Source organism: Gracilinanus agilis, chromosome 4, assembly GCF_016433145.1.
Source record: "Gracilinanus agilis isolate LMUSP501 chromosome 4, AgileGrace, whole genome shotgun sequence".
NCBI lineage: Eukaryota > Metazoa > Chordata > Mammalia > Didelphimorphia > Didelphidae > Gracilinanus > Gracilinanus agilis.
This window is the reverse complement of record NC_058133.1, coordinates 477,728,502-477,753,910: the sequence shown is the minus strand read 5'-3', so window position 1 is coordinate 477,753,910 and position 25,409 is coordinate 477,728,502. Positions and strand designations below refer to the sequence as shown.

The 25,409-nt window shown below is 38.2% G+C and overlaps 1 protein-coding gene and 1 pseudogene across 1 annotated transcript; both read right to left on the bottom strand.

Moving 5' to 3' along the window:
- Positions 1-6,571: 6,571 nt before the first annotated feature.
- LOC123247320 (phosphatidylinositol N-acetylglucosaminyltransferase subunit Y-like) lies at positions 6,572-6,781 on the bottom strand (the record flags this gene model as incomplete). Its single annotated transcript, XM_044676181.1, has 1 exon — positions 6,572-6,781. A coding segment is annotated over one exon (207 nt), but the record flags the coding sequence as incomplete, so codon positions are not given.
- A 79-nt stretch (positions 6,782-6,860) lies between these two features.
- The window catches only part of LOC123246763, a 38,495-nt pseudogene continuing 19,946 nt past the window's right edge, over positions 6,861-25,409 (bottom strand).

The following is a 25,409-nucleotide window of genomic DNA, read 5'->3' as shown; positions in this document are numbered from 1 at the left end:
ATTAGGAAGTTCATCATCTAGCTATCTAGGCTTCCCAGGGCCCAGGAGGGATCCGGGAAGTGGGCAGGAGACGAAGAAGAGGGTGGAAAGGGTGGATTTCTCAACTGATAAGGCTTAAGATCTACAGAAGAAGAAGCTGAAGATTTCACAGCAGTTTGCCTACTCTGGTTTAGCCCTGGCCAGGCTGTACCAGAGAGAAGCTATCATCTTGATTCCTTCATTTGCCTGCAGTTAGAGATTCATTAGTATCAATTTAAAATAGGGTCTCCTATTACCTCTATCCCACAACATTATCCTTCTTACCAAATATATTCAAGTTTTAAAGTGCCTCCCTGAATTGGTTTCCAAAGTTTATTTGGGAAGGGAGTCATGCAGTCAGATTACCTACGTTACCTCAGCTGAAGAGCCCAATAATTAATACCAATTAACCCCAGGTGGGTTCTGAAGGGATAAACACTTTGACCTAAAGGATCCTGCCTGGGCAACTGTCATAAAGGAGAAGTATCATCCTATCATCTCTCTGCACTCCATCTTCATATACATCAAATAGATAGTAGTGACCTCCTTTAATATAACAATATCTAACAAACTACCAAAACACTTTTTTATAGAATTAGAAAAATATAACAAATTTCATCTAGAAGAACCAAAAAAATCAAGAATATCAAAGGAACTAATGAAAAAAATGAGAAGGTTAGTGGCCTAGCTGTACCAGATCTTAAACTGTACTATAAAGTATTGATCATCAAAACAATATAGTAATGGTTAAGAGATTGAAGGGAGGATCAACGGAATAGAATTGGGATAAATGACCTTACTGAACTAGTATTTGATAAACCCAAAGATCCCAGATTTTGGGACAAGAACTTACTATTTGGCAAAAACTGCTGGGAAAATGGGAAAAAAGTTATGGGAAAAATTAGGTTTTCTAAGATTTAAATTAGTGTCCAATACTTCAAGTGTTATATTTTATAAAGTTTATTATAGCAATAGCAAGAGAGAGAGAAAAGGAAATTCCATTTAGAATAACTATAGGCAATACAAAATACCTTCAAGTATATTTACCAAAACAAACCCAGCAATTATATAAATACAATTACAAAACACGTTTTAATCTGGTACTAAGAAATAGAATAGTAGGTCAATGAAATCAATCAGGCAATCAAAACATGATAGTTAACGTCCATATCAACTTTGGATTGATAAGCACAAAGATCCAAACTTTTGATAAGAGAACTCACTATTTGACAAAAATTGCTGGGAAAACTAGAAAACAGTATGGCAGAACCTAGGCATAGACCAATATCTCACACTAAACATGAGAATAAAATCAAAATTGATACTTGATCTAGAAATACAGAGCAACACCATAAACAGTTAGAGGAACATGGAAAACCTGTCAGGTTTATAGGCAAGGGAAAAATTTATGACCAAACATAATGTAGAGAACATTACCAAAAAAATTAAATGGATAATTTTGATTACATTAAATTATTTTTTAACAGGATGAAAGCTTTTAATTCATCCACTTATTCTTTATGTATAAGGCCTTTTGTGAGCCTTAAGCACTATATGAACATGAGTTGTTATTATGAATACTTTTTTTTAATAATAGAATTTATCCACAAGTGTCCCAGTCCCAATCCCCCTACCTGCATCACAGAAAGCAACATCCAGGAGACAGAAATTTATGTCTTTCATGTTTCCATCTTTCAGTTAACTCTATGTAGGTAATATTCACAATTTATTCCTTCAAGAATTAAATCTACATCTATGTATGTTGTTGCTCATTTCATTCTCCTGTATAGTTCTTTCCAAGTTTTATTAAAATTAGCCTATTCATCATTTCTTATGTCACAGTAGCATTCCATCACAATTATATACAACAATTTGTTTAGCCATTCCCCAATTGATGGATGTTTTCCTTTATCCAGGATCTCCTTTGGACACAGACTCAGCAGTGATATTGCTGGATGTAAGGTTATGCACAGTTTTATAACTCACTAGGTATAATTCCAAATTGCTCTTTAAAATGTTCAGTTTTAGATCTACCAAAGATTACATTAAATTTAAAAGGTTTTGTACAAATGAAACTAATGCCAAGATTAGAAGGGAAACAACAAACTGGGAAAAATTTTTATAGGAAGTGTCTCTGACAAAAACCTCATTTCTCAAATATATAGAGAACTCAGTCAAATTTATAAGAATACGAGGCATTTCCCAATTGATTAACAAACAGACAGTTCTCAGAGAAAGAAATGAAAACTATTATTGTTATATGAAAAAATGCTACAAAACACTATTGATCAGAGAAATGTAAATTAAAATAACTCTAAGGTACTACCTCGCCCCTATCAGATTGGTTAACATGATCAAAAAGGAAACTGATAAATGTTGGAGAGGATGTGAGAAAACTTGATGGAGTTTGGGAAGTTCTCGGGTTGAATGAAGCTAGGGATTATAAGGAAATATAGTGTTTAGTTTGGGATATAGTTTAAGACCCCTATGTAACATTGTTTGAAATAACCACTAAGCAGATGGAGATGTCCAAATGAAGCTAAGCAGATAGACAAGGGTTGATAATAGAGCTTTGAGTATAATGCTGCCAGTTTCCTCACCTGTCACTCCCACTATGCAGCACTAGAGGATGCTCTGGTCTAACTGCCAAATTGCTCCTTAGCAAGAGGCTAGTGATCCTCTCCTTTTAACTCTGCCTCACAAGGGTGGTACTACTTTTCTTCTTATTCTAAGCATTGATGGTGTAGATAAAACATGTCCCTGGAACCCATCTTGCTGGTTCATTCCATACTGGTTGACTAGTTGCTTTATTGATTTGCTTATAAAATGTATTATATTAATCAGAATATTAAGAATAAAATATATAAATGTACTCAATGTAGCCAGCTCTAGAGCCTCTAAACCTTCCCAGAATAGGCATCAATCTTCTTGCAACAAGCTGAAGACAAAAGCAAAAAAAACCAAACAAACAAAAAAAACCCCTAGAAACTGAGGTTTTCCCCACTGGCTACCAAAGGGAGCTAAGAGGGTATCCACAAAGGGTTTGTGTGTTTGCTTATTATATGTGTTTGTTTTCACTCTCAGCAAAATTTCCCAGCAGATCAGAATCAAGTCCTTTGAGGGAATTGGGGGTCCTTTTCCCAGGGCATGGTCAGCCTAGCTATCAGTAAGGTTTTACTTTCAAGAAGTTGTAGCCCTGTTTCGCAACTGGTATTGATCTAGAGCAGTGATGGCAAACCTATGACACATGTGTCAGCACTGACACATGTAGCCATTTTTTTTTAAATTTTAAACCCTTAACTTCTGTGTATTGACTTATAGGTGGAAGATTGGTAAGGGTAGGCAATGGGGGTCAAGTGACTTGCCCAGGGTCACACAGCTGGGAAGTGTCTGAGGCCGGATTTGAACCTAGGACCTCCCGTCTCTAGGCCTGACTCTCACTCCACTGAGCTACCCAGCTGCCCCACATGTAGCCATTTTTGATGACACACAGTCACATACAGAGAAATATGGGGCCACATGCATAGGATGAAACATTTGCCTTAGTGTAGTATAGACACTCTGCACTATAAGATGACAATTCTATCTATATTAATTTACCTATTTTGGTTTATTAAATATAGTTATATATTACAATTCTACATTTTTGTTATTTAAACTATAAATATCACGAAATTGTGGTGTTTTTTTTTCTCAACATGACACACCACCTGAGTTATGCTCAGTGTTTTGGCAAATTTTGACACACCAAGCTCAAAAGGTTGCCCATCACTGATCTAGAGTGATCTCCACTATCCTCAGAGGTGCTTGTAAACCCTTTAACTGTGTATTTGTCTGTATGGAAAATAGCAGAGGAATTTTCATCAGACGGAAATTGATTAGTCAGCATTGCAGTGTGAGGGAGAAGGCATTGCCTCTTAAAATCAAGGTTCCTTCTTGTTTTTCTTTTCCATTTGTATTCATCTTCAAAAATTCCCTGTCTCTATGTTGACATCTCACCTTCCTAGTACAGGACCCAACTCTGACCTCAAACCAAGTAGTAAACGAAAATATTATTGACACCTCTGGAACAAAGGCAGGGCTTTTATATCTAGTGTGACATTTACTAGCCATTTGACTTTGGGAAAGTCATTTAATCCTCATTGCCTCAGTTTTCTCATCTGTAAAATGAGCTAGAGAAGGAGGTGGCAAACCACTCCAGTATCTTTGTGAAGAAAATCCCTAATGGAGTCACAAAGAATCAGATGCAACTAAAATGACAGAATAACAACAAAAATGGTTCCCAAGACAGGTCATTCCACTTTTAGACAGTCTTATCTTCTTTGGGGCCTAAATTTTTCTCCCATCCATTATTCTTTTACCCTCAGGGTCAATTTTAAAACAAGACTAATCCCTCTTCTAAAGCCCTTGGAATTCTGTTTGTTTGTTTTTTTAATGTATCTTCTCAAAACTGCATTTATTTATTTATTTGGTTTCGAATATTTTACCATGGTTATATGATTCATATTTCTTCCCCTGTCTCCTCCCTTCCCCATCCCATAGCCAATGAGCAATTTAACTGGGTTTCACGTGTATCATCAATCAAGACCTATTTCCATATTATTAATATTTGCAGTAGAGTGATTATTTAGAGGCTACATCCCCAATTATATCACCATTGAACAACTCTTGGAATTCTTGAAGACAAATGCTATGAGTACTCAGAAACAATTTCATATTCCCCGTAAGTCCATTTTTCTAGAATGAAAACTTTTAAAAGTAAATATGTCATAGCTCTTGAACTAGAATCTCCCAAAGAATATCAGATCATGAAATTTTGACATTTTTCTGAATCTTTTGAAATCTGCTCTCACAAAAGTTTAAGGTAAACTTTGGGCTGCATGTGTTTAAACACCAGGTGGTGCTGCAAAATCATTGACCTAATTCAACAAAAGAACCTTGGGAAGTCAAGCTCTCTCTAGGGGTTATAGGGAAATGTCAATGGTTCTCAGAGTATTAGCTTTCTTTCCCCTAGCACTGTCTGCCTGTCTGTCTATATCTCTCTGTCTCTTCTCCCTGTTTCTGCCTCCATGGTCCTGTGTCTCTGTGTCTAGTTTCTTCCTCTTCTTTGTCTCTGTGTTTGTGTTTGTGGATGTGTAAGTGAAGACCCATTCTCAGAAAAAATATTTAAAGTACAAAATAAAAATATGTAGGATTACAAAGAAAACCACTTATGCTAAACTACAGTAATGAGAATTTTTTTTTTAACTTTTGCACCCTATGTTGGAAACCTCTACCCTAAGGGCTAGGATTGGTGTAGATTTCTTCAATCAGAAAAGCTCTCAAGTGCCCATCTCCCAGAAACTCCTTGCTGAATGTTATAGTCCTTTACTGAACACCAGCTATGTGGCCTTGCCATAATAAGAGCTGGCTACATATGCAAACAGACAGAACTGCTTAGATATATGTGGTGTTTGTATTCTTTAGATCAACTAAACAAAAAGAAACACATACATGTATGTATTTGTGGCACATATATAAACATGCATGTATATGTATACACACATGTTGTCTGGTTGTTGTCCTTCATGTTCAAAAAGACCAAAATGACATCACCATGTTGGGGTCAATATACAGGTTGTCTGACTGTGGTTCATCAGAATAATACAAACTTAAAAGACTCTAACTTGGGTCAGGCAAAAATAGCCTCTATAAACCTTTGAGATTTAGATGTCTCTAAATTTGTGGCTCGCACATTTCTTTTGAACTAATGCAATTCCACTTTGTTCATAAAGCAAATCCCTTCTTTGATGGGTAAGCCAGGCTGGATGGTCCTGGGTCAGTGTCTCCCATGTCTCACAATCAATACCAAAGTTCTTCATGGAGACCTTTTGTTTTTTATTTATTTTTATATTTAATTTTATCAATTACACATAATAAATTTCCACGTAAGTTTTCCCAAGTAAAATGATCTTAAATGGAATTTCCATTTCTAAGTCTTTCTTTTTTTTTAACTAATCAATTTCTACTTCATTGTAAGCTTTTGTATAAATATTAGTTCAAATGGAGTTATCTGAAAACTATTTAAATGAACAAATTATTTGGTGTAGGACTTCTGAAAATATTTCTATTGTAATAATTATTTTTAACTATTACATTTGGCTCCAATTTTAATTATTATACTATCATTATCTTCCTCTTTAATCTACTAACCAAAATAATCCAAAAACCTTTTGGGAAATGTATTTAGGTTTTTGATAAGCATAATCAAAACTAAAAATCAAACATTTATACAGATCACAATTAGGGTTGTTAAATCCAACAAGGGAATATTTTCATGAAATCATTATAGGGATTTTCCTCCTCCCCTCTGCAACTATGGAAAAGGAACTCATTTTAACTTTCCTTACTCCATCCATCTCTAAGAGACAGACAAAAACCCAAGTTCCCTAAGAAAATGAGATCATTCCAATCTATTAAGAGTTAAGTGGAGTACAATAAAAGATCATTTTCCTTATTCAATGTAAGTCACATGGCTTTATGTACACAGAGTCCTTCAGGGTGGCCTCTCATTACATTAATTGTGTCTGAAGAGCTTGATACCCATCCAAGTCCAGAGGTGGAAGAATACATAAACTGGTATGGTAATTGGCAAAAGAAGACTGTAAAAGCACAGGCTGCTGGTCTTGGTACAACCGTGGGGAAAATCTTCATCTACAGAGGCGGAGTAAAACAGTCCAGCTAACGAGATCAGGGGAACAAGAACGGTCAGTGTGGGTAGAGACAGAAACCTTTTCCTTGACTGCTTTTCTCTTCTTCCTCCTTACATACTACGTCCCAGTTTGGTTTTTAATAAGAACGTGCTACTTTGGTTCTTTTTCTTCTTGTTGCTTATTCTGGCGTATCATTCTTGCTGCCGGTGGTATCGTATTAGGAATGCCATCAATGACTGGGTAAGCAATTCCCAGTTCTTCATTAATCAGTTCATTTGTTGACATTTCATACCTGAGAGACTTTTTTGGAAAGGGGGCAGACCAGGAAATCCAACAAGGTCGGGTCGAAGGCCGGGGCGGACCGGACCCTGGACTGTCCGTCGTAGGCCGGGACACCGCTTTGTGCACCCCCTTCGTCCCAACGGGCCACGCCAGCGGCTGCCTCCCCAGCAGCGCAGATACGGTTCTCTGGACCTCGCTGCTCAGCACTGCAGTTCCCCTCCGGTGCGGCCTCGGCCCAGCCCCTTTCTAAGTCTTTCTGCTGGACTTTGTTGTGTGTGGAGGGAAGCCCTCTCCCAGGATCACGTACTGGGTCTTATCTGTGTCCCAGTACTACTAGCGCAATGTCACATCAATGCACTCCAGTGTGGGTCATGGAACAGTTAGGCATGTGACCTGGAAAGGATCAGGTTATGGATTCAGCGTAAAGCCGAAGATATAAAATAGAGAGGTCCAGGAAGTGGGAGCTTTCTCTACCTTCCTGAGCATGCAGCAAAAGGAAAGCGGTTAAGGGAACCATGGGGAGAATACCCATGTAGCTAGTTTAGAATAGGCTTCTTTCTCTCTATCTGGCTGCCTTCTCTTATTCAAATAAATATGAATAAACTCTATGGAAATTAAGGAGTGGAGTTTAATTTTGCTTTAACAGTTAGAAATATAGAGAAATGTTGATGGTTTTTTTTGGGGGGGGGTTATTTTGCATCCTGCAACTTTGCTAAAGTTATTATTTCAACTAGTTTTTTAGTTTATTCTCCAGGATTCTCTAAGTATACCATCATATCTTCTAGAAAGAGTGATAGTTTAGCTTCCTCATTGCCTTCTTTAACTCCTTTGATTTCTTTTTCTTCTCTTATTGCTAAAGCTAATATTTCAAGTACAATATTAAATAATAATGGTGCTAATGGGCATCCTTGCTTCACCCCTAATCTTATTGGGAAGGTTTCTAACTTATCAACATTGCAGAGGATATTTGCTGGTGGTTTTAGATTGATACTAGTTATTACTTTAAGGAAAGGCCCTTTTATTCCTATGCTTTCTAGTATTTTTAATAAAAATGGGTGTTATATTTTGTCAAAGGCTTTTTCTGCATCTATTGAGATAACCATGTGATTTCTGTTAGTTCTATTATTGATATGGTCAATTCTGATAGTTTTCTTAGTATTAAACCAGTCTTCAATTCCTGATATAAATTCTACTGTGTCATAGTGAATAATTCTTGTGACATATTGCTATAGTCTCTGCTAGTATTTTATTTAAAATTTTTGCATTTTTGTTCATCAAGGAAACTGGTCTGTAATTTTCTTGCTCTTTTTTTTTATCTTCTTGGCTAAGTTATCAGCACCATATTTGTGTCATAAAAAGAATTTTGTACATCTCCTTCTTTGCCATTTTGCTAAATAGTTTATACGGTATTATATAGTACTGAGATTATTTTTCTCTAAATGTTTGGTAGAATTCACTTTGAATGCATCTGGCTCTGGGGATTTTATCTTAGGGAGTTCATTATTGGTTTGTTCAATTTCTTTTTCTGAGATGGGATTATTTAAGTATTTTATTTCCTCTTTGTTAATCTGGAAAATTTATATTTTTGTAAATATTCGTACATTTTGCCTAGATTGTCAGATTTATTATCACATAATTGGGCAAAAAAAACCTCCTAATGATTGCTTTAATTTACTCTTCATTGAAGGTGAATTCACCCTTTTTTCATTTTTGATACTGGTAATTTAATTTTCTTCTTTCCTTTTTAATTTTTTTAGTTCTTAATCAAATTAACCAATGATCTCTTTTGTTTGTTTGTTTTTTCATAAAGTCAGGTCCTAGTTTTACTTATTAGTTCAAGAGTTCTCTTACTTTCAATTTTGTTCATTTCTGTTTTGATTTTCATGATTTCCAATTTGGTCTTTAGTTGAAGGGTTTTTAAATTATTAAATGTATTTATTTATTTAGAATATTTTCCCATGGTTACATGATTCATATTCTTTCCTTCCACTCTCCTGTCCCCCCTCCCAGAGTTGACGAGCAATTCCACTGAATTATACATGTATTGTTGTTCAAAACCTATTTACATATTATTAATATTTGCAATAGAGTGATCACTTAAAGCCAAAACACCCAATCATATACCTATCAAAACATGTGATCAATCATATGTTTTTCTTCTACATTTCTACTCCCATAGTTCTTTCTCTGGATGTGAATATTATTCTTTCTCATAAGTGCTTTGGGATCGTCCTTGATCATTGTATTGCTACTAGTAGAAAAGTCTGTTACATTTGATTGTGCCACAGTGTTTCAGTTTCTGTGTACAGTGTTCTCTTGGTTCTGCTCATTTCACTCTGCATCACTTCCTGAAGGTCTTTCCAGTTCCCATGGAAATCCTAGTTGGAGGGTTTTAATTTGTTCTTTTTCTAGATTGCTTAGTTTCATGCCCAATTCATTGATCTGCTTTTTCTCTATTTTTTTTTACATAAGCATTCAGAGATATAAATTCTCCCCTAAGTACTGCCTTGGTTGTTTCCCTTAAATTTTAATATGTTGTCTCCTCATTGTCATTTTCTTTAATAAAATCATTGAAGGTTTCTATAATTTGTTCTTTAACTCACTGTTTTTTAAGAATTCGATTATTTAGTTTCCAACTAATTTTAATTTATCTTTCCATGAATACTAATCAATTTTTTTTGCATTATGATCAGAACAAGATGCCGTTATTATTTCTCCTTTTCTGCATTTAGTTATGAAGTTTTTATGCCCTAGTAAGTACATGGTCAATTTTTGTGTATATACCATGTGATGCTGAAAAGAAGGTATATTTCTTTCTGTTCCCATTCAAATATTTCCAGAGATCTATTAAATCTAACTTTTCTAAAATTTCATTCACTTTCTTTACTTATTTTTTATTCTTTTGGTTAAATTTATTTAGTTCTGAGATGGGAAGATTGAGGTTCCTACTAGTATAGTTTTACTATCTATTTTCTCCTTAAGCTCACTTAACTTCTTTAAAATTTTGATGGCTATACCATTTGGTATATATATGTTAAATATTGATATCATTTCATTGTCTATAGGACCTTTTATCAAGATGTAATTTCCTTCATTATCTCTTTTAATTAGATCTATTTTTGCTTTAGCTTTGTCTGAGTTCATGATTACTGCTGCTGCTTTTTTGTTTCAGTTAAAACTCAATAGATTCTGCTCCATCCCCTTACCTTTATTGAATGTGTGCTAACTGCCTCAGATGTGTTTCTTGTAAACAACTTTTTATAGTATTCTGATTTTTAATCCACTCATCTATCCACTTCTGTTTTATGGGTGAGTTCATCTCATTTATATTCAAAGTTATGATTTCTGTCTGTGTATTCCCCTCCATCTAATTTCCCCCTTTTGATCCTGTACTTTCTCCTTTCACTCTGTTCCTTCACATGAATGTTTTTCCTTTAGTCACCCCCCACAAATTTCCTTATATTTCTCCCCTCCCCATCTCCTCCTTCCTTTTCCCCTTCCTACTTTTTTTTATAGGGTAAGATAGGATTCTATACTCCAATGAGTTTAGTTGTTATTCTCTTTTTGAGCCAGTTCTAATGAGAGTAAGGTTTAAGCATTGTTCATCACTGCCTTGATCCTTCCCTCCACTCTAATAGATTTTTTTCATACTTTTTAGGTGATATAATTTATGCCATTTTGCCTCTCTCTCTCTTCTCTCAGTGTAAACCTCTTTTTCACCATTTGATTTTTTTATGTTGTGTCCTCCTAAACAGTTTACTGCTGTATTCTCTGTCTATGTATGTTCCTTATAACTGCTCTGCTAATATAAAAAATTTGAGTCACAAATACATTATTGGCTTCCCACAGTAAACCTAGTTCCTTTGACTTCCAGAATATCATATTCCAAGCCTCCTGATCCTTTTATGTAGAAAATGCTGTCTTGTGTAATCTTGTGGTTCCATCATATTTGAATTGTTTCTATCTGCCTTCTTTCAGTATTTTCTCCTTTGCCTGGGAGCTCTTTAATTTGGCTATACTGTTCCTGGGAGTTGCCATTTGGGGACTGATTGCAGGAGGTGATTGATTGATTCTTTCCATTTCTATTTTACTCTCTTGATCAAGAATATCATGGCAGTTTTCTTTGATAATTTCTTTTAGTATAATGTCTAGACTTTTTATTGTAATGTTCAGGAAGTCCAGTAGTTCTTATGTTGTCTCTCCTGGATATAGTTTCAAGGTCAGTTATTTTTCAAAAAGATATTTCATATTTTCTACTTTTTCTCATTCATTTTTGATTTTGTTATTGTTTCTTAATGTATCATGAAGTCATTAGTTTCTATTTGCCTAATTCTAATTTTTAATGAATGATTTTCTTCCATGAACTTTTGAACCACCTTTTCCATTTGATTTATTCTGCTTTTTATGGAGCTCTTTTCTTCATTGGATTTTTGTTCCTTTTTCCATTTGATCAGTTCTGATTTACAAACTTATTTTCTTTTTGTATTACTTTCATTTCTCTTCCCCATTTTTCTTCTGTCTTTTTTATTTGGTTTTTTAATTTCTTTCTGAGATCTTCTATGACCTGAGACCAATTGGCATTTTTCTTTGAAGTTTTGCATGTGGATGCTTTGATCTTACTGTTCCCTACTGAGTCTATGCCTTGCTCTTTGTCCCTGTAAAGGTTTTTTATGGCTAGGTGCCTTTTTGTTTGTTTGTTTTGCTGTTTGCTTATTTTCCTAGACTTTTAAAAAAACTTTTACTTTTATCTTAAAAATAGACTCTATTCTCAGGGTGGAGGATACAGTTTCTTAAATTTCAGCTTTTTCCTCGTGCTACTTTCAGCTCTAGTTCTGATTTTCTGCAATTTCAGTTCTTCCAACTGGTATGATGGCCTGTGGGCTGGAAACTCTGAAAGCTACCTCTCACGGCTGATTCAGTCTTCTCTAGGGACAACTGATGGCTTGAAGGACTCAGAGCACTGTGGGCTACTTTGCCCTAAGGCTTGGGATCTCATTGTAGTGTTGGGCAGAGCTCTGGGCCTACCCTGGGTTGGAGTTGGCCTGGAATTTGGGCATCATTCTGGGCTTACACCAGCTTAGTGTCCTGTGAAGTGCCATGTGATAGAGCTCAGGACCTCACCACAGGCTTGGACAGTCCAGGAATCACAGACTTGGGGTCTCACTTCTGGTTTGTGCCAGGGCTTGAGACTTCAAGAGATGGATGCAGAGTGCTCTGATGTTGGTTTAGGCAGAGTCCATGGGTCTCGAAATTGGTTTGTGCCTAGGTTTGGGACCTGGAGTAGTAGGTGAAGAGTGGACAGCTTGTACTTCTCTGTGAGCAGTTTTACTTACTGCTTCCCTCTCACCCTAGTAAAATAGATCCTATCTGTCTACCTTTCAAGTTGTTTTCTGCAGGAGAGTTACTTTACTCTGCCACTTTATTAGTTCTATCACATCAGTATTTGTTGTGATATACTACTTCATTTCATTATTTATTTATTTACAATGTTTTTCCATGGTTACATGATTCATATTCTTTCCCTCTCTTCTTCCCTCCCCCTCCCGGATCTGACAAGCAATTTCACTGGGTTTTACATGTATCTTTGTTTAAAACCTATTTCCACATTATTAATATTTGCAATAGAGTGATCATTTAAAGTGAACATCCCCAATCATATCCCCATCAAATCATATGATCTATCATATGCTTTTCTTCTACATTTCTAGGTCTTTCTCTGAATGTGGATAGTGTTCTTTCTCATAAGTCCTTTAGGATTGTCCTGGGTCCTTGCATTGCTACTAGTGAAGAAGTCCATTACATTTGATTGTGTTGAGGCACTATTTTAGCCTGGCATCCCCAATCTTTGGGGAAAACAGAACGTTTAAATAAGACCCTAAAAAGAGCCCTCAGCAAACTGTGTGATGAGGCAAAGATTGATTGGATCCAAGCCCTCCCAATTGCACTGACCAGAATCGGGATAGCTCCCTGAACAAATCTATTTGGGTTAAGCCCATTTGAGTCACTGTATGGGAAACCTTTTCTAATCTCTGATTTTTTTTAGCTATAGAAATCCACAGCCTTGTGTAGTTCTCTAAGTAAATTGGTATCATTTACCAAGCTCTAAGGGAATACACCAATCAGATCCTCCCCAAACCCTCAAAGGAGGATAGAGAAGAATTCCTGCACCCAGCCCAAAGGGAGACTTGATCTACTTGAAAATCTGGAGAACAGAAGTATCAAACCAGCTAACACTCAATGGGAGGGTCCCTATAGGTTATCCTATACACCCCCACCACTGTCAAGCTGGAGGGGCAAAATACATGGACTTGTCTCTCATATTAAACATTTTATTCATCTAGACACAGGTGGTGAAGGGGGAACAGAAGCCACTTATTCCTGTGAACCAGTGGAAGATCTAAAATTCCTTTTCCTCCAGGAAAAATGACTGAAGAACACTTTGGAATAAGTATTCTCCTCCCCCTACCTCTTTGTTAACTTAATCTCTCTTGTTGATTTTGTTGTTTACACTCTTAACAAAATCCATAACTGTTCCTTTCTTGACATCCTGGGGCTTCTCTGTATTTTAAATTATGCCTACCCAGCCAGCTGGATATATAATTCTTTGGTTCAACTCAAGGAAGCATTAGCCAAAGTAGATCCCTCTGACTGTTGGGTGTGTATAAAGCATCCCCAAAGCAGAGAGGACCCCAGGCCTCTAGCCCATGGCCTCAGTGCCTCTGAGGCTTACCCAAGATTTGAGGCTTCCATTAGATTCTCATCCTCTCCAGTTTGGGCTACTCCTCTATGGGATACCTTAGAGGATGCCACTTGCTTTCTCACAGGGCAACCTTTCATTTTTTCAAAATATCTCCAGTCCTAACACACTTGGACAGCACTCATCAGGGATGGGTGGGTCAATCTAGACCCCTTCCAGTACAAGTGCTTTGATAAAGGTTGGAACACTGACCCTTTTCCTTTTTTTTAAACCCTTAACTTCTGTGTATTGGCTCCTAGGTGGAAGATTGGTAAGGGTGGGCAATAGGGGTCAAGTGACTTGCCCAGGGTCACACAGCTGGCAAATGTCTGAGGCCAGATTTGAACCTAGGACCTCCTGTCTCTAGGCCTGACTCTTAATCCACAGAGCTACCCAGCTGCCCCCCACCCTTTTCCTTTTAATATAACTCATGCACTGTGTAGAAATTGCCCTGAAGGTCTTGCCACCTTCATGATGGGGGTAACAATGTATTCCTCTATTTATACATACTGATATTCTAATGTAATCATCCAAACTCCTGAGGATAACTTCAAGAAGTTCTTCACCATAACACCACCTTCCCAACAACCACACTCATGCTCTGTGCTGAAAACTTTACTTGAGGCTGGCCTCAGACCCAGTAGGTTAGCATCCTGCAATAGTTCTTCTGAATGGGCAATTAATGCTACCTGAAAGAAGTAACTGAAGTAATGGTAGTTCACAACTGACAACTGACAAGGAAGGAGCTTAAAACACAGGGAGACACACTGTGAGGCACACAAACCCCACAGGGGAAAAGAGTAACAAATAAAACTAATGGGGAATGGGAAAGCAGTTGGGAGAAATAACAATAACTGAACTTTCACAATAGCCAGGAATATAGTTAACTCTCTGTGGATTCTTGATGGTTGGGAGAGACAATCACAAAGAAGTTAAACAAAGTTGAGTTTTAATGGTGTGGTAAGGATGGGATTAGAGGGAGAGGAATTTCTAACTTCTAAGGGAATCAACTGCCAGATAATGGTGGCAGTTGGGATGGCTACTCCTAAGCTCTCCAACAACCAGCCAGCACTGGCTTAGCTGAGTGTGATAAGGCTTTGGGAATCTCATACAATGTCCTTGATGACTTCCAGATGATGTTTAAAACAGGATCACTTCTGGTCATAGCAAGATAATCCACAAGGGCTAGGGAGTACAGAACTTTCTGAAGCTGTTCATCAGCCACAGGAAAAATCCTAACTCTACCTAGATCTTCCTCTTCTATCTTGACTTGCAGATTTACCTCCTCTATAGAGATCCCAAATAATCCAAAGGCTAGTTGAACTGCAGCTCCCAGTTTCACACCTCTCCTCCAAAGCAGGAAACTGTCAACTCAATCACTCTAGACAAACCTCTTTTTAACATTCTGGGTTTAGAATGTTCTCAGCCAGCCGAGTTGGTCTGCCTTTCCCTACTCACTACATATGTCTACATATAGATTATAAATTTCCTATGACATGCCCAAATGCTAAAATCCACAGACAAATCTATTTGTGCCCCTTCAGAGTATAGGTTCATCTGTGGCCACCACATGGTGCCCCTAACTTCTCAGTCCTGCACCCCATTTTATGCCCCAGGGTGGTCACTTAAAGAATCTTTTAAGTCAGTATTTTTAACTACATCCTGCCTTAGCCCCTAGATCAACTATAAAGAATGTACTTTGGGGTTCCTAGATCACCAAGTACATTTATACCAAGATTCCCTAACTCCTTATTCCACTGAGGAACACAGGGTAAAGAGGAACTCTTGGGACAGTTTCCTCTGGTGAGCTCAGAATACCATAGCACTGACAAGCCCCTGGATAGGGCACTTGAGCATTGAGGCCTTACTAACCAACCTGATCTTAGCAATTGAGAGAATTTCCAGTGTCACAGTTATGGGCCCTGAGGATCTTTAGGAATCTTTGGATTCCCTGTCAAATGTAGTGATGGACAAGAGAATTGCCTTAGACTATCTGTTGGCAGCAGAAGGCAGAGCTTGTATGGTTCATAATACCTCTTGTTGTGTCTAGGTCAACAACTCCCACAAAGTGGAGTTACAAGTCAAAGAGTTACATGAAGTGTCCACTTGGATGGCAGATACCCCTAGAAAACTGTTTCCTGGCTCATCCTCCTGGACATCCTGGTTATATGTATTACTTGCCCTTTTTATCCCTATCATCCTGATAACTGCAGGGCATATTAATATGTGGACCTTGCATTCGTAACTTTGTCACTTCTCTAGATGCCTCTAGGGTGAAAGCACTCATAGGAGTCACAGAGATGCCATTGTAACCCCTGCAACCTTTCCAACCTGAACCCCTAGACAATGTCTACAGTCAATACTTCTCTCTCTCTCCTGACGACAGGCAAGGACAGCTCAACAACCGTTCCTAGCTCTGAAGAAGCTACAGAAGACTGAGACCATTGTCCCTTTTCCCTTAGAAATCTGGAGGGGGGTGTTGACTGAGAAAAAACACAGAACTATTAAATAGTCAGAAAAGCCACTCTTTAATTAAGGAAAGGGGTTCAGGGCTGATTTAGGCCTCTATACAGGGCTGCATGCCACATGCCTACACAGAGTACAAGGATTGAACTCTGGATGCTCTGGTCCATGACCCCTGGGGAAGCCAACTATGCTAGATTGAACAATTCTGAGGAGCCATTAAAATTGGGAAGCTTAAATACCTTTCTAGGTGGACATGGGGACTAAAGATGTGAGGGATAGTTTATTGGCTTTACCATGGTAACAAAGTAACAAAATGAGGAGTTCCAAACAGGGATAACAGTGAGGAGCTGATGCTTTACAATGGACAAAAAAAATGGAAAGACCCAGCCAAGGGCTAGGCCATCTTGGTAAAGGACTTTGGCCTAAGGCAGTAATGGGCAACCTTTTGAGCTTGGTGTGTCAAAATTCACCAAAACCTGAGCAAAACTCTAGTGGTGTGTCACTTTGAGAAAACAATCATAATTTTGTGATATGTATAGTTTAAATAACAAAAATAATTATAATCTATAACTGTATTTAATAAACCAAAAGCTAATTATTTAACTTACCTGTTTAGTGACTTCTTTGTTCATTTGTCATTCAGTTTCTTTTGTTGATCTTGATATTATTTAACTTGTGTGGGGTGCCATGAACTAAGATAAGTGAGGAGGAGGGGCAATTCTTTAACTAATCTGCCTATTAGTGACTTTTTTTATTGCTGAATTTCACTGGCTAATGAAAATTCATTTAGCCGCTAAATCTTCAACTGAAGGTTGGTATTTTGTACACTTCAAGCCCAAGCAAGCACTACTAACTTCATCTGTCAGTTTGTTTTGATATTATTTAATGCTGAGAATAAGGTTTCACAAAAGTATGTAGAAGGAAAAATTGTTAGTAAAGCCATTGCTATATTTTTCAGGGTACTAAAAGTGTCTGGTAATTGGTTCCAGGCACTCCATATTTCCTGTTCGTAGTGTCACTCTTCTTGATCCTCCAAGCGGCACCTTTTCAGATTCTCAAACTTTGACCTCAAGTCAACAAACACCTGAGCTCAGATGCTGTCTTGAAATTCTGCAAGTTGCATCTCCAAATCATCAATTTGCATCCATTGGAAACCATGTAATTCCAAACTACTGTAGACTACTACATCAGGATACTTAATTATTCTCATGTTCTTTTCTAGACCACTGAATTGGTCAAGTAATGAGTCTAACATACTGGTGCTTTATATGCAAGGGTTCTATTTCATTTTGTACAGTTGCACTGGCCTTCTCAAAATACTTTGTTACTTGAGGAAAATACTTATAAGTTTTAGTTTCTACGTCTTGCTTGAAAATTTTCAGTTTATTTTCAAAAGCTTTTATCCAAATATAACGTCAATACTTTTGCCAAAACCTTGTAACTTTAAATTCAGTTCATTAATATGAACAGAGAGATCTGTAAAACCTTGGGGTGTTGACCCACTTATTATCATTGAGCTGAGGAAAGTTTCCCAGATCTTTATCCTCAAGAAATTCCTTAATTCCTTCAAAGCACTCCACAAAGCGCTCAAGAACTTTGCCTCAGCTCAGCCATCTTACATCAGCAGTCCACTGTAGGTGAAATCAACCTCTAGTAAAAGTGCAGAAAATTCGCGCTTGTGAAGAGGGCAAGCAGCTATTAAATTAACTATTTTTGTAACAACTGACATTAAGTCGTTTAAGTCAGTGAATCCTACCTTGGCACATAAATCCTCCTAATATAATGAAAAGGCAAAATTGGAAGTACAATAGCTTCCGTAACTAATTTGACAAATCTGACTTTTTTCCCCACCATGTTTGGTGCCCCATCTGTCATCACTGACACAGCTTTAGATATCAGTGCTTAGGTCACAGAATGTTTGTATAACAACCTTTCATATTTCGCTTCCTGATGTACTTGTTGGCATTGATAACTAACTTTATCAATTCTTCTCTCATTGTGAGACTATCAGAATATTGATCAATAATGGCCAAATGAGCATGTGATGTGACATCAGTAGTTTCATCAAGAGAGATTGAAAAATATTGACAATTACTTATGTCTCTCTTTAATTGATGTTGTACATTTGTGTTCAGTCTCATTGTTCAGTCTTTTATGATATTTCTACTGAGTCGTAACTCAGATATTCTCTTAATAATCGCATCTTTATTCTGCATATTGTGAAATAGAACTGGCGCACATCTTAGGAGAGTTTATTTAATAAATTATCCCTCAATGAGTGCTTTTCCATGCTGAGCTATGGAGTAAGCAATGATCAAACTTGCAGATGTTAGATTTGTAGAGCCTTTTATAAATTTAAGGATGGAATTAGATTGGCTCTTATAAAGTTATAGCTGCCTGGAAATGTATTCCTTCCTTTCATCCTCACTTTTTTCAAGAGCTGGAAATGATTAGTTTCAAAATGTCTATTATGTTCTGCTTACTACTGTTTCAGTACAGAGAACACAAAATGATCTGCCATTTTGTTCTATAATGCCTTACATCTGTTATAGGTGGATTTGGGAAAGATGTTATGTTATAGGGGATTTGGAAGGGATGTTGTCAGGGACTTGCTAATTAGGTAATATATGTTGCAGGTAGGATGTAATAGTGAGATGCCGGATATAATATGAGGCTGAAGTCAGGGAGTATAACACTGAGGTAACAAAGATTTCCAGGGAGAGGAGGAATTAATCTAAACAGGCAATCAGCAGCAGCATACAGACTAGGACTTAGACTACAGACACACTGAAGGGAAATAGACTGATTGAAATTAACTGTAGACTTTAGTTAATTTCACAGGAAGAGACTTGTTTTGAAGTTACACCTTCTTCAAGATGGATACCCGGCTTCCCTCAAACCCAGAGTATGTTGATTCTATTCTTCTTCTTCCCTTTCTTACTAAGTAACTGACAAAGTGACTAAAAGGTCTGTTTTAAACACAAAAGGGGCTTATTGTCTTCTCAGGTTAAATTGTCAGGTAAAGGGATTAAAGGAAGCTGTAACAGTTGCTTAAAGAAACCTCAGGTGGAGGAAGGGAAGCAGGAATTGAGTTTTAGCAAGGTCCTGCCTTGACTCAACTCTCAAGGTGATTTTGATATCAAAAGGGATTAGGATGATGGCTACCAAACCTCTCTAGATAAAATACTGCAAGAGTAGAGCTGAACTCTCACAGATTTGAAACTACTCTCTGATTTCAATCTTCTTATTCACTTACTCACTCCTCACAGACTTTTAGATAAGGGAAAGGAAGGTAGGGAAATGAAGTAGGGTATGAAGATTCAAATTCAAAATTTATCTAAATTAACAAATCTCAAAAAACTCTCCAAAACTAGGCTAGGTTTTCAATCTCCAGAAAGCAGAAACAGGAGCTCAGCTGGCCCTGGTTCTCTCCACGATGTCCAAATGAAACTTTCTTCCAAGATTCTAAACTCCTAACTGACATTAGAACTCAGCCAAAGCCTGCAAAACTCCTATGTCCCCCTTCTCTGTATTACACATCTCAGTTCATGTCTCTTGAAAGGGTCAGCTACTGCTACTACCAATTCTTTTCCTTATAATCATGTTTGGTTTTTTTTTTTTTTTCGGGGGTGGGGGTTATCCATCAGGGAGGCAGTGACAGAAGATAGAATTATAGATAGCCTCTTAGCCTTGCAGGCAATTAGGGGTTAACTAGCCTAACTGACCACAAGATGGCTCAGGTAACTGTCTTTTAGGAAAGGGCAGTGTTAATAAGCAGAAATAGGGATTAATAAAGATGCACAACAGTAATAGTGGTGAAATGGAGTCTGGACTATGCTGCAAGATGGCGTTCCTTATGTAAATTAAGATGGCTGCCGCTATTTCTAATGGTGAGAAACAGCACCCCTATATAGCCCAGGCCCTCACCTCTCCCAGCCTCCCCCCTCACTTATTTCAGTAATGATGGTCAATTACAAATCCATGACACCCCAGAACGGTAGATTGGATGATGGTTGCTGTGGTTATGTGGTTGCTGGCAATGGCGATCATAGAACCGCCCAGAGGTACGTTCTCCACCACATTCCACTGCTCTCTGCTCCATTGGCCAGATGCTCTATGCCAGAGTTCTGTTGTTTTGGTCTACAGACCTCTGGCACAATGTCTACACTACATTACAGCTAATGTTTCATCCTCAGCATGTGGCCCCATACTTCTCTGTAAGCGGTCACATGCCATCAAAAATGGCTACAGGAGACAGTGCTAACATGCGTGTCATAGGTTCACCAACAGTGCCTAAGAGGGACAAAAAGAGATACTTAACATCTAATGGGATTAGCCATCCCCACCTAAACTCCTTTAAGGTCCACTTTTAGTCTGAGACAAGTGAAGTTGGACCCCACACCCTCCACCCCAAGGACAAGGTCAAACCTGGTGCCTTCACCTTCAAGGTAAATAAACGGGTTCATTAAGTGTTTCTAGGCTACAAGTTTGGGGGCTTCTAGATTCCACATTGACATTCTCCCCCCCTCCAATAAAAAAGAAGGGAAGGCATTCTTTGGGATTATTAAGGATAAAGAAAATGCAAAAAGCAGTAGATTAGATGAAATATCTGACCCAGAAGCCAGTCACAGGAATACATAGTGATTCTCCCTAATAAATAGAAATTGAGGCCTTTCTATTCCAGAGCTCTAATATAATACGGTATATAAAAAAATAAATTCTCACAATGGATTTTGGAAAGTGAGCAACAACAATAAATCAATTAACTAGACTGAAGAACAACTTTCTATGATTCACAGAGTTGGATGTCCTCTAATTAAAACTGGCTTATCTTGAAAATAAGGGGGCATACATAGAAGGATCAGGAAAGGTTTTATAGAGGGTTTGCTCCTAGGAAGCCAGGGCTAACTCAGATAAACACAGAAGAGTCACATAATGAAAGTCCATTATCTGATGTGGAACCAGCTTTCTGAACAGGTGAGTCACAAGATTGCTTATTTATGTCCCAGGATTCAGGGGCATAAAGTCAGATGCTACTCCTGTTCTCTCAAAACAGAAGTAGGTAAAAGAACCAACCCCTATAAGTCAAGGAATCAAGGACTGACTTTATAGTCTCTGGAAGACTGAGAGATAAAACTCAATTTCTGGCTTCTAAATTAAGAGAAGCTGGTGCAGGAGATCTGAGGTCAGTGAGATCTCTAGTATTTGTTATGTTCACATCCTGGGAAATGATGGATGCCACCTTGAATGACAGGGGAGGCAGTTGGAAGGCATAGAATGTTCCCAGATGCCGTGAGCCAGGGGCAAACGTTGGTTGGCCTGGCAGTATACATTCCCCTGACAGCCACTTGAAGGGATCTTTGGTCTTTGGCCTTTGGTGTTGGGTCTTTGGGCTCTTTAGGTCTCTAGGTCTCTGAATCTTTCTAGCTCTTTAGAACTCTGGGTCCCTGGGTGGTGAAGGGAGGCTGGGAGGTCTATGAAGAAGAGGGTAGGAAGAATCTGAATATTTCCTGAAGACTGTGAGAGAGCTAGTGCATCACCAAACACTGATAGTGGAAAGCTGAGAGAATAACATCACCAACACAGCTGCATCAACAGCAGTTCCTATTCTCTGACTTGGCTGTGGCCAGGCTGGGCCAGAGGGGTAGTGGAGAAAAAAGCTCCAGCTTTTACTAGATCAATAGCCTCCAGTTCTGATTGTCCACTAGTTACAGATATTAGGTTGATAGGGTCTCCAATCCCCATTCCTTATCCTGTTTATACTTTCCCTGATTATAGATTATAGATAAAGAGAGTTTAACAAGTACCTTCCTGAGTAGTCTTTATATCAGGACCCTTGGGGAGGGAGACAACACAGTCAGATATCAAACATGATTCAAAGCAAATCAAAAGCCCTATAATTTATCCAATTTCAGGTTGGACCTGAAAGGGTTACCCATCCACCTAAACTTTAGGGATCCTCCCTGGGCAACTGTTAGAGAAAAGGGGAAATTATAACAACTATCAAGGGTGATCGGGTTGGTGTTCCTCAATCATCTGCAACTAGGGAGAATACATAGATCCACTCACATCACTGTATATCTCCCTAGGCCCTTTTTGTTTATAACATATTCCACCTGGGATATACCAAGACTATAGGAGAAGATATGATAAGCTCCCAACTGCAGATTACCAAGGGAAGTATAAAAAGAGAAACTGAATGCAGAACCCACAGTGGACACTAGGATACTATGATATAGATGCCAAGGATTAAGGCAAAACACAGGGTTAACCATTCATGAGCCAACTCATTCATATTGGTCATGGCAAAGGAATCTAGGCTGTAGAGAAGGCCAGACCAAATAAGACATACACAGCTTGCCTAGAGAGGGTTGTAGGGAACTGGCCCTACACAAAATCCCAGTTCAAGAATTGAAACTGAAAATATGAATAAACGGTAGAAAATACCAAGCAAAATGAAGAAATTCAATGGAATTAGAGAAGCCAAAGAGGTAAACCCAGAATAAGAAAATAATCCCACAAAAAGTGTAACTCATCTCAGAGGTTAAAAAAAAAAAGTTTTTTAATGCCTTCTCTACAATCATCACAAGATTATCTAAAATAACTGAAGCAAGAAATTTTAAAAAACAAATTAGATTTTAAATTAAAACAAATTAGATGTGGGTACCTATCAATTAATTGATCAATAAATATTTATTACTCATCTACTATATGCCAAGCACTGGTCTAAACTCTGGAGCTACAAAATTGTAGTATATGAATGTCTTATGATGATTTGTTCATGTACCTTTTCCACCACCAGGGATATGCAGTCAACATAGCTGCTGTTAGGGATAAAGTAAGGGAGGTGAATGTCCTTCATTCCCCCTAATTACCATCACCACCGCCAAGTCAGCCCATCAGGCTAAGAGAGGCTAAAAGAATTGGCATTTACTATATTCTAAAAAAGGAGGTTCTCTCCTTGACCTCATCTAGTCTACTAGAGAGGCAGCTCTTTTTGGTTCAGTCACTAATCATCTTTGACATGGGCACCAGGACAAAGGAATTAATCAGAAGCCTCTAGACACAGAAGTCCTTTGGTCTGGATCCTAAGCACACATCCAATTCCATGGCAAGTGTTCCAATCCAACCTCCTACTACGCAGAAGAGCTAAGTTGTGCTAAAAATCCACATCAGTTATTCTTTCCTCCTTTACACATTGGAAGGGCTGTTTCCCAGTCCCAGAATTCATTCCCCCAACCTCTTAGAAGTCTTATTTCCCAACAAAGGGCAACTCAAATGCAACCTCCTACATGAGTAGCCTTTTCCTAATCCCCCAGGGACTAGTGTCTCCAACATCCACTCCCATCAGACCTTTCCCTCCTTTGCATTGACTTTGCATATATTGATATATTCCCATGTTATTTCCCTCAGTAGAATATAAAATCATTGAAGACAGTAACTATTTTAGTCTTGTCTACTCACCCATCACTAAGTATGGTGTCTATATAGAACATAGAGGGGTTGAATTCAAATTATGGGAGCATCAGGAGCGGGCAACCACAACATAGTAACAAGAAGAATTTGTAGGGGGCAGCTAGGTGGCTCAGTGGATTGAGAGCCAGGCCAAGAGAAGGGAGGCCCTCAGTTCAAATCTGGCCTCAGACACTTCCTATCTATGTGACCCTGGGCAAGCCACTTAACCTCCATTGCCTAGCCCTTACTGCTCTTAGTATTGATTTTAAGCCAGAAGGTGAGGGTTTAAAAAGAAAAAAAAAGAATTTGTATTGCCTGGGAATTCTAGCAGCTTGGGTAAGCTCAAGAAAGATGTTGAAAATAGTGCTTATAAGAGAGGTTTCAGGTGTCACCAACCTAATTGGGATGAAGACTTTAGTAAAACTAATTAGAGTAGTCCCTTTCATTCCAACTGCAACCTAGAGAGTCACTTCTCAAAGCAACTAGATTCAAGTCATTTCCCTACTAATCATGTAGGGCATAATTCCACTTCTGAGAGAAACCCTTTTGTCCTCCCTATTTTTTAGTAAAAATCAAAACCAAAATCAAATAAAACATAAATTTCTCTATCTCCTATAGTCTAGCATCCAACAGGCATTTACCAAATGTTTTTTGATTAGTTAATTACCAAGATGAATGAACTTTTAGATTCTATGCTTTGTTTATTTATTTATTTTTTTTGGCATTCTTTCCATAAAGGATCAAGTCTTAATCTGAAAAATTTAACCACTAGGGGCTTCTTCATACTTAAAAGACTGTCATTTTGACCTGATCACAGGTGTTAAAATCATTATCTGGGATAAGATGGATGCCACCATGACTGACAGGGATGGCAGTTGAGAATTTGGAATGTGCCCAGGTGCCATGAGCCAGGGGGAAAAGTCAGTTGGCTCCACCCTATAAATACACCCTAGGAAAAACAGTTGAGAGGTCTCTGAGGTCTCAGACTTGAGAGAGCTCAAAGCTCAGAGCAAGAACTGGGACAAATTGAGGTGAAGGGTGGAAAAGGGTAGGCTTGAACCTATAATCTGTACCTGACTGAGAGAGAGCTAGTGATCAATCAACACCATTGATAGTAGAGCTGAGAGAGCATATAGATCATCAATCAACATCAACATCAATATCCTTCCCTAGTCTCTGGACAAGCCAGGTCAGAGTTAGTGAGAGGGTGAAGACCTTCAGCCTCTACCAGCCTAGCAATCTCCAGCCCTGATCAACGATTAGCTTAGTAGCCAAACAATAGCAATAGGGTTTCCAAATCCTCAAACCTATTACCTTGTTTTCCTTTCCCCATTAATAGTTAATACAGTGATTTACCAACAAGTACCTTCCCTGAGCCGTTATTCTACCATAGCCCTTGGGAAAGGGAGAATCAATATGCAGTCAGATAACAACGTTTCCAATAACCAATCAATAACCTATTAACAATTAATCCAACTTCAGGTTGGGCCTAGTGAGGTCAACCATCTACCTAACCTCTCAAGGGTCCCAATCTGGGCAACTGTTAGAAGGAAGCAACTGACAGGCTTAACCAACCTAGCCTATCAGGGAGGAGAGGGATAGATTACATCCATAGCTATTGTGCGAGGAGTGTGTGGTTCCTCCTTCACCAAAAATAGCTGGCTTAGGCTTTGGGCACCTGATCCCTCCTCCATTCATACTATCTCTGAGATCTACATACCATCCATCCTCCAATCTAGAAAGAAGATCTATAGGAGATA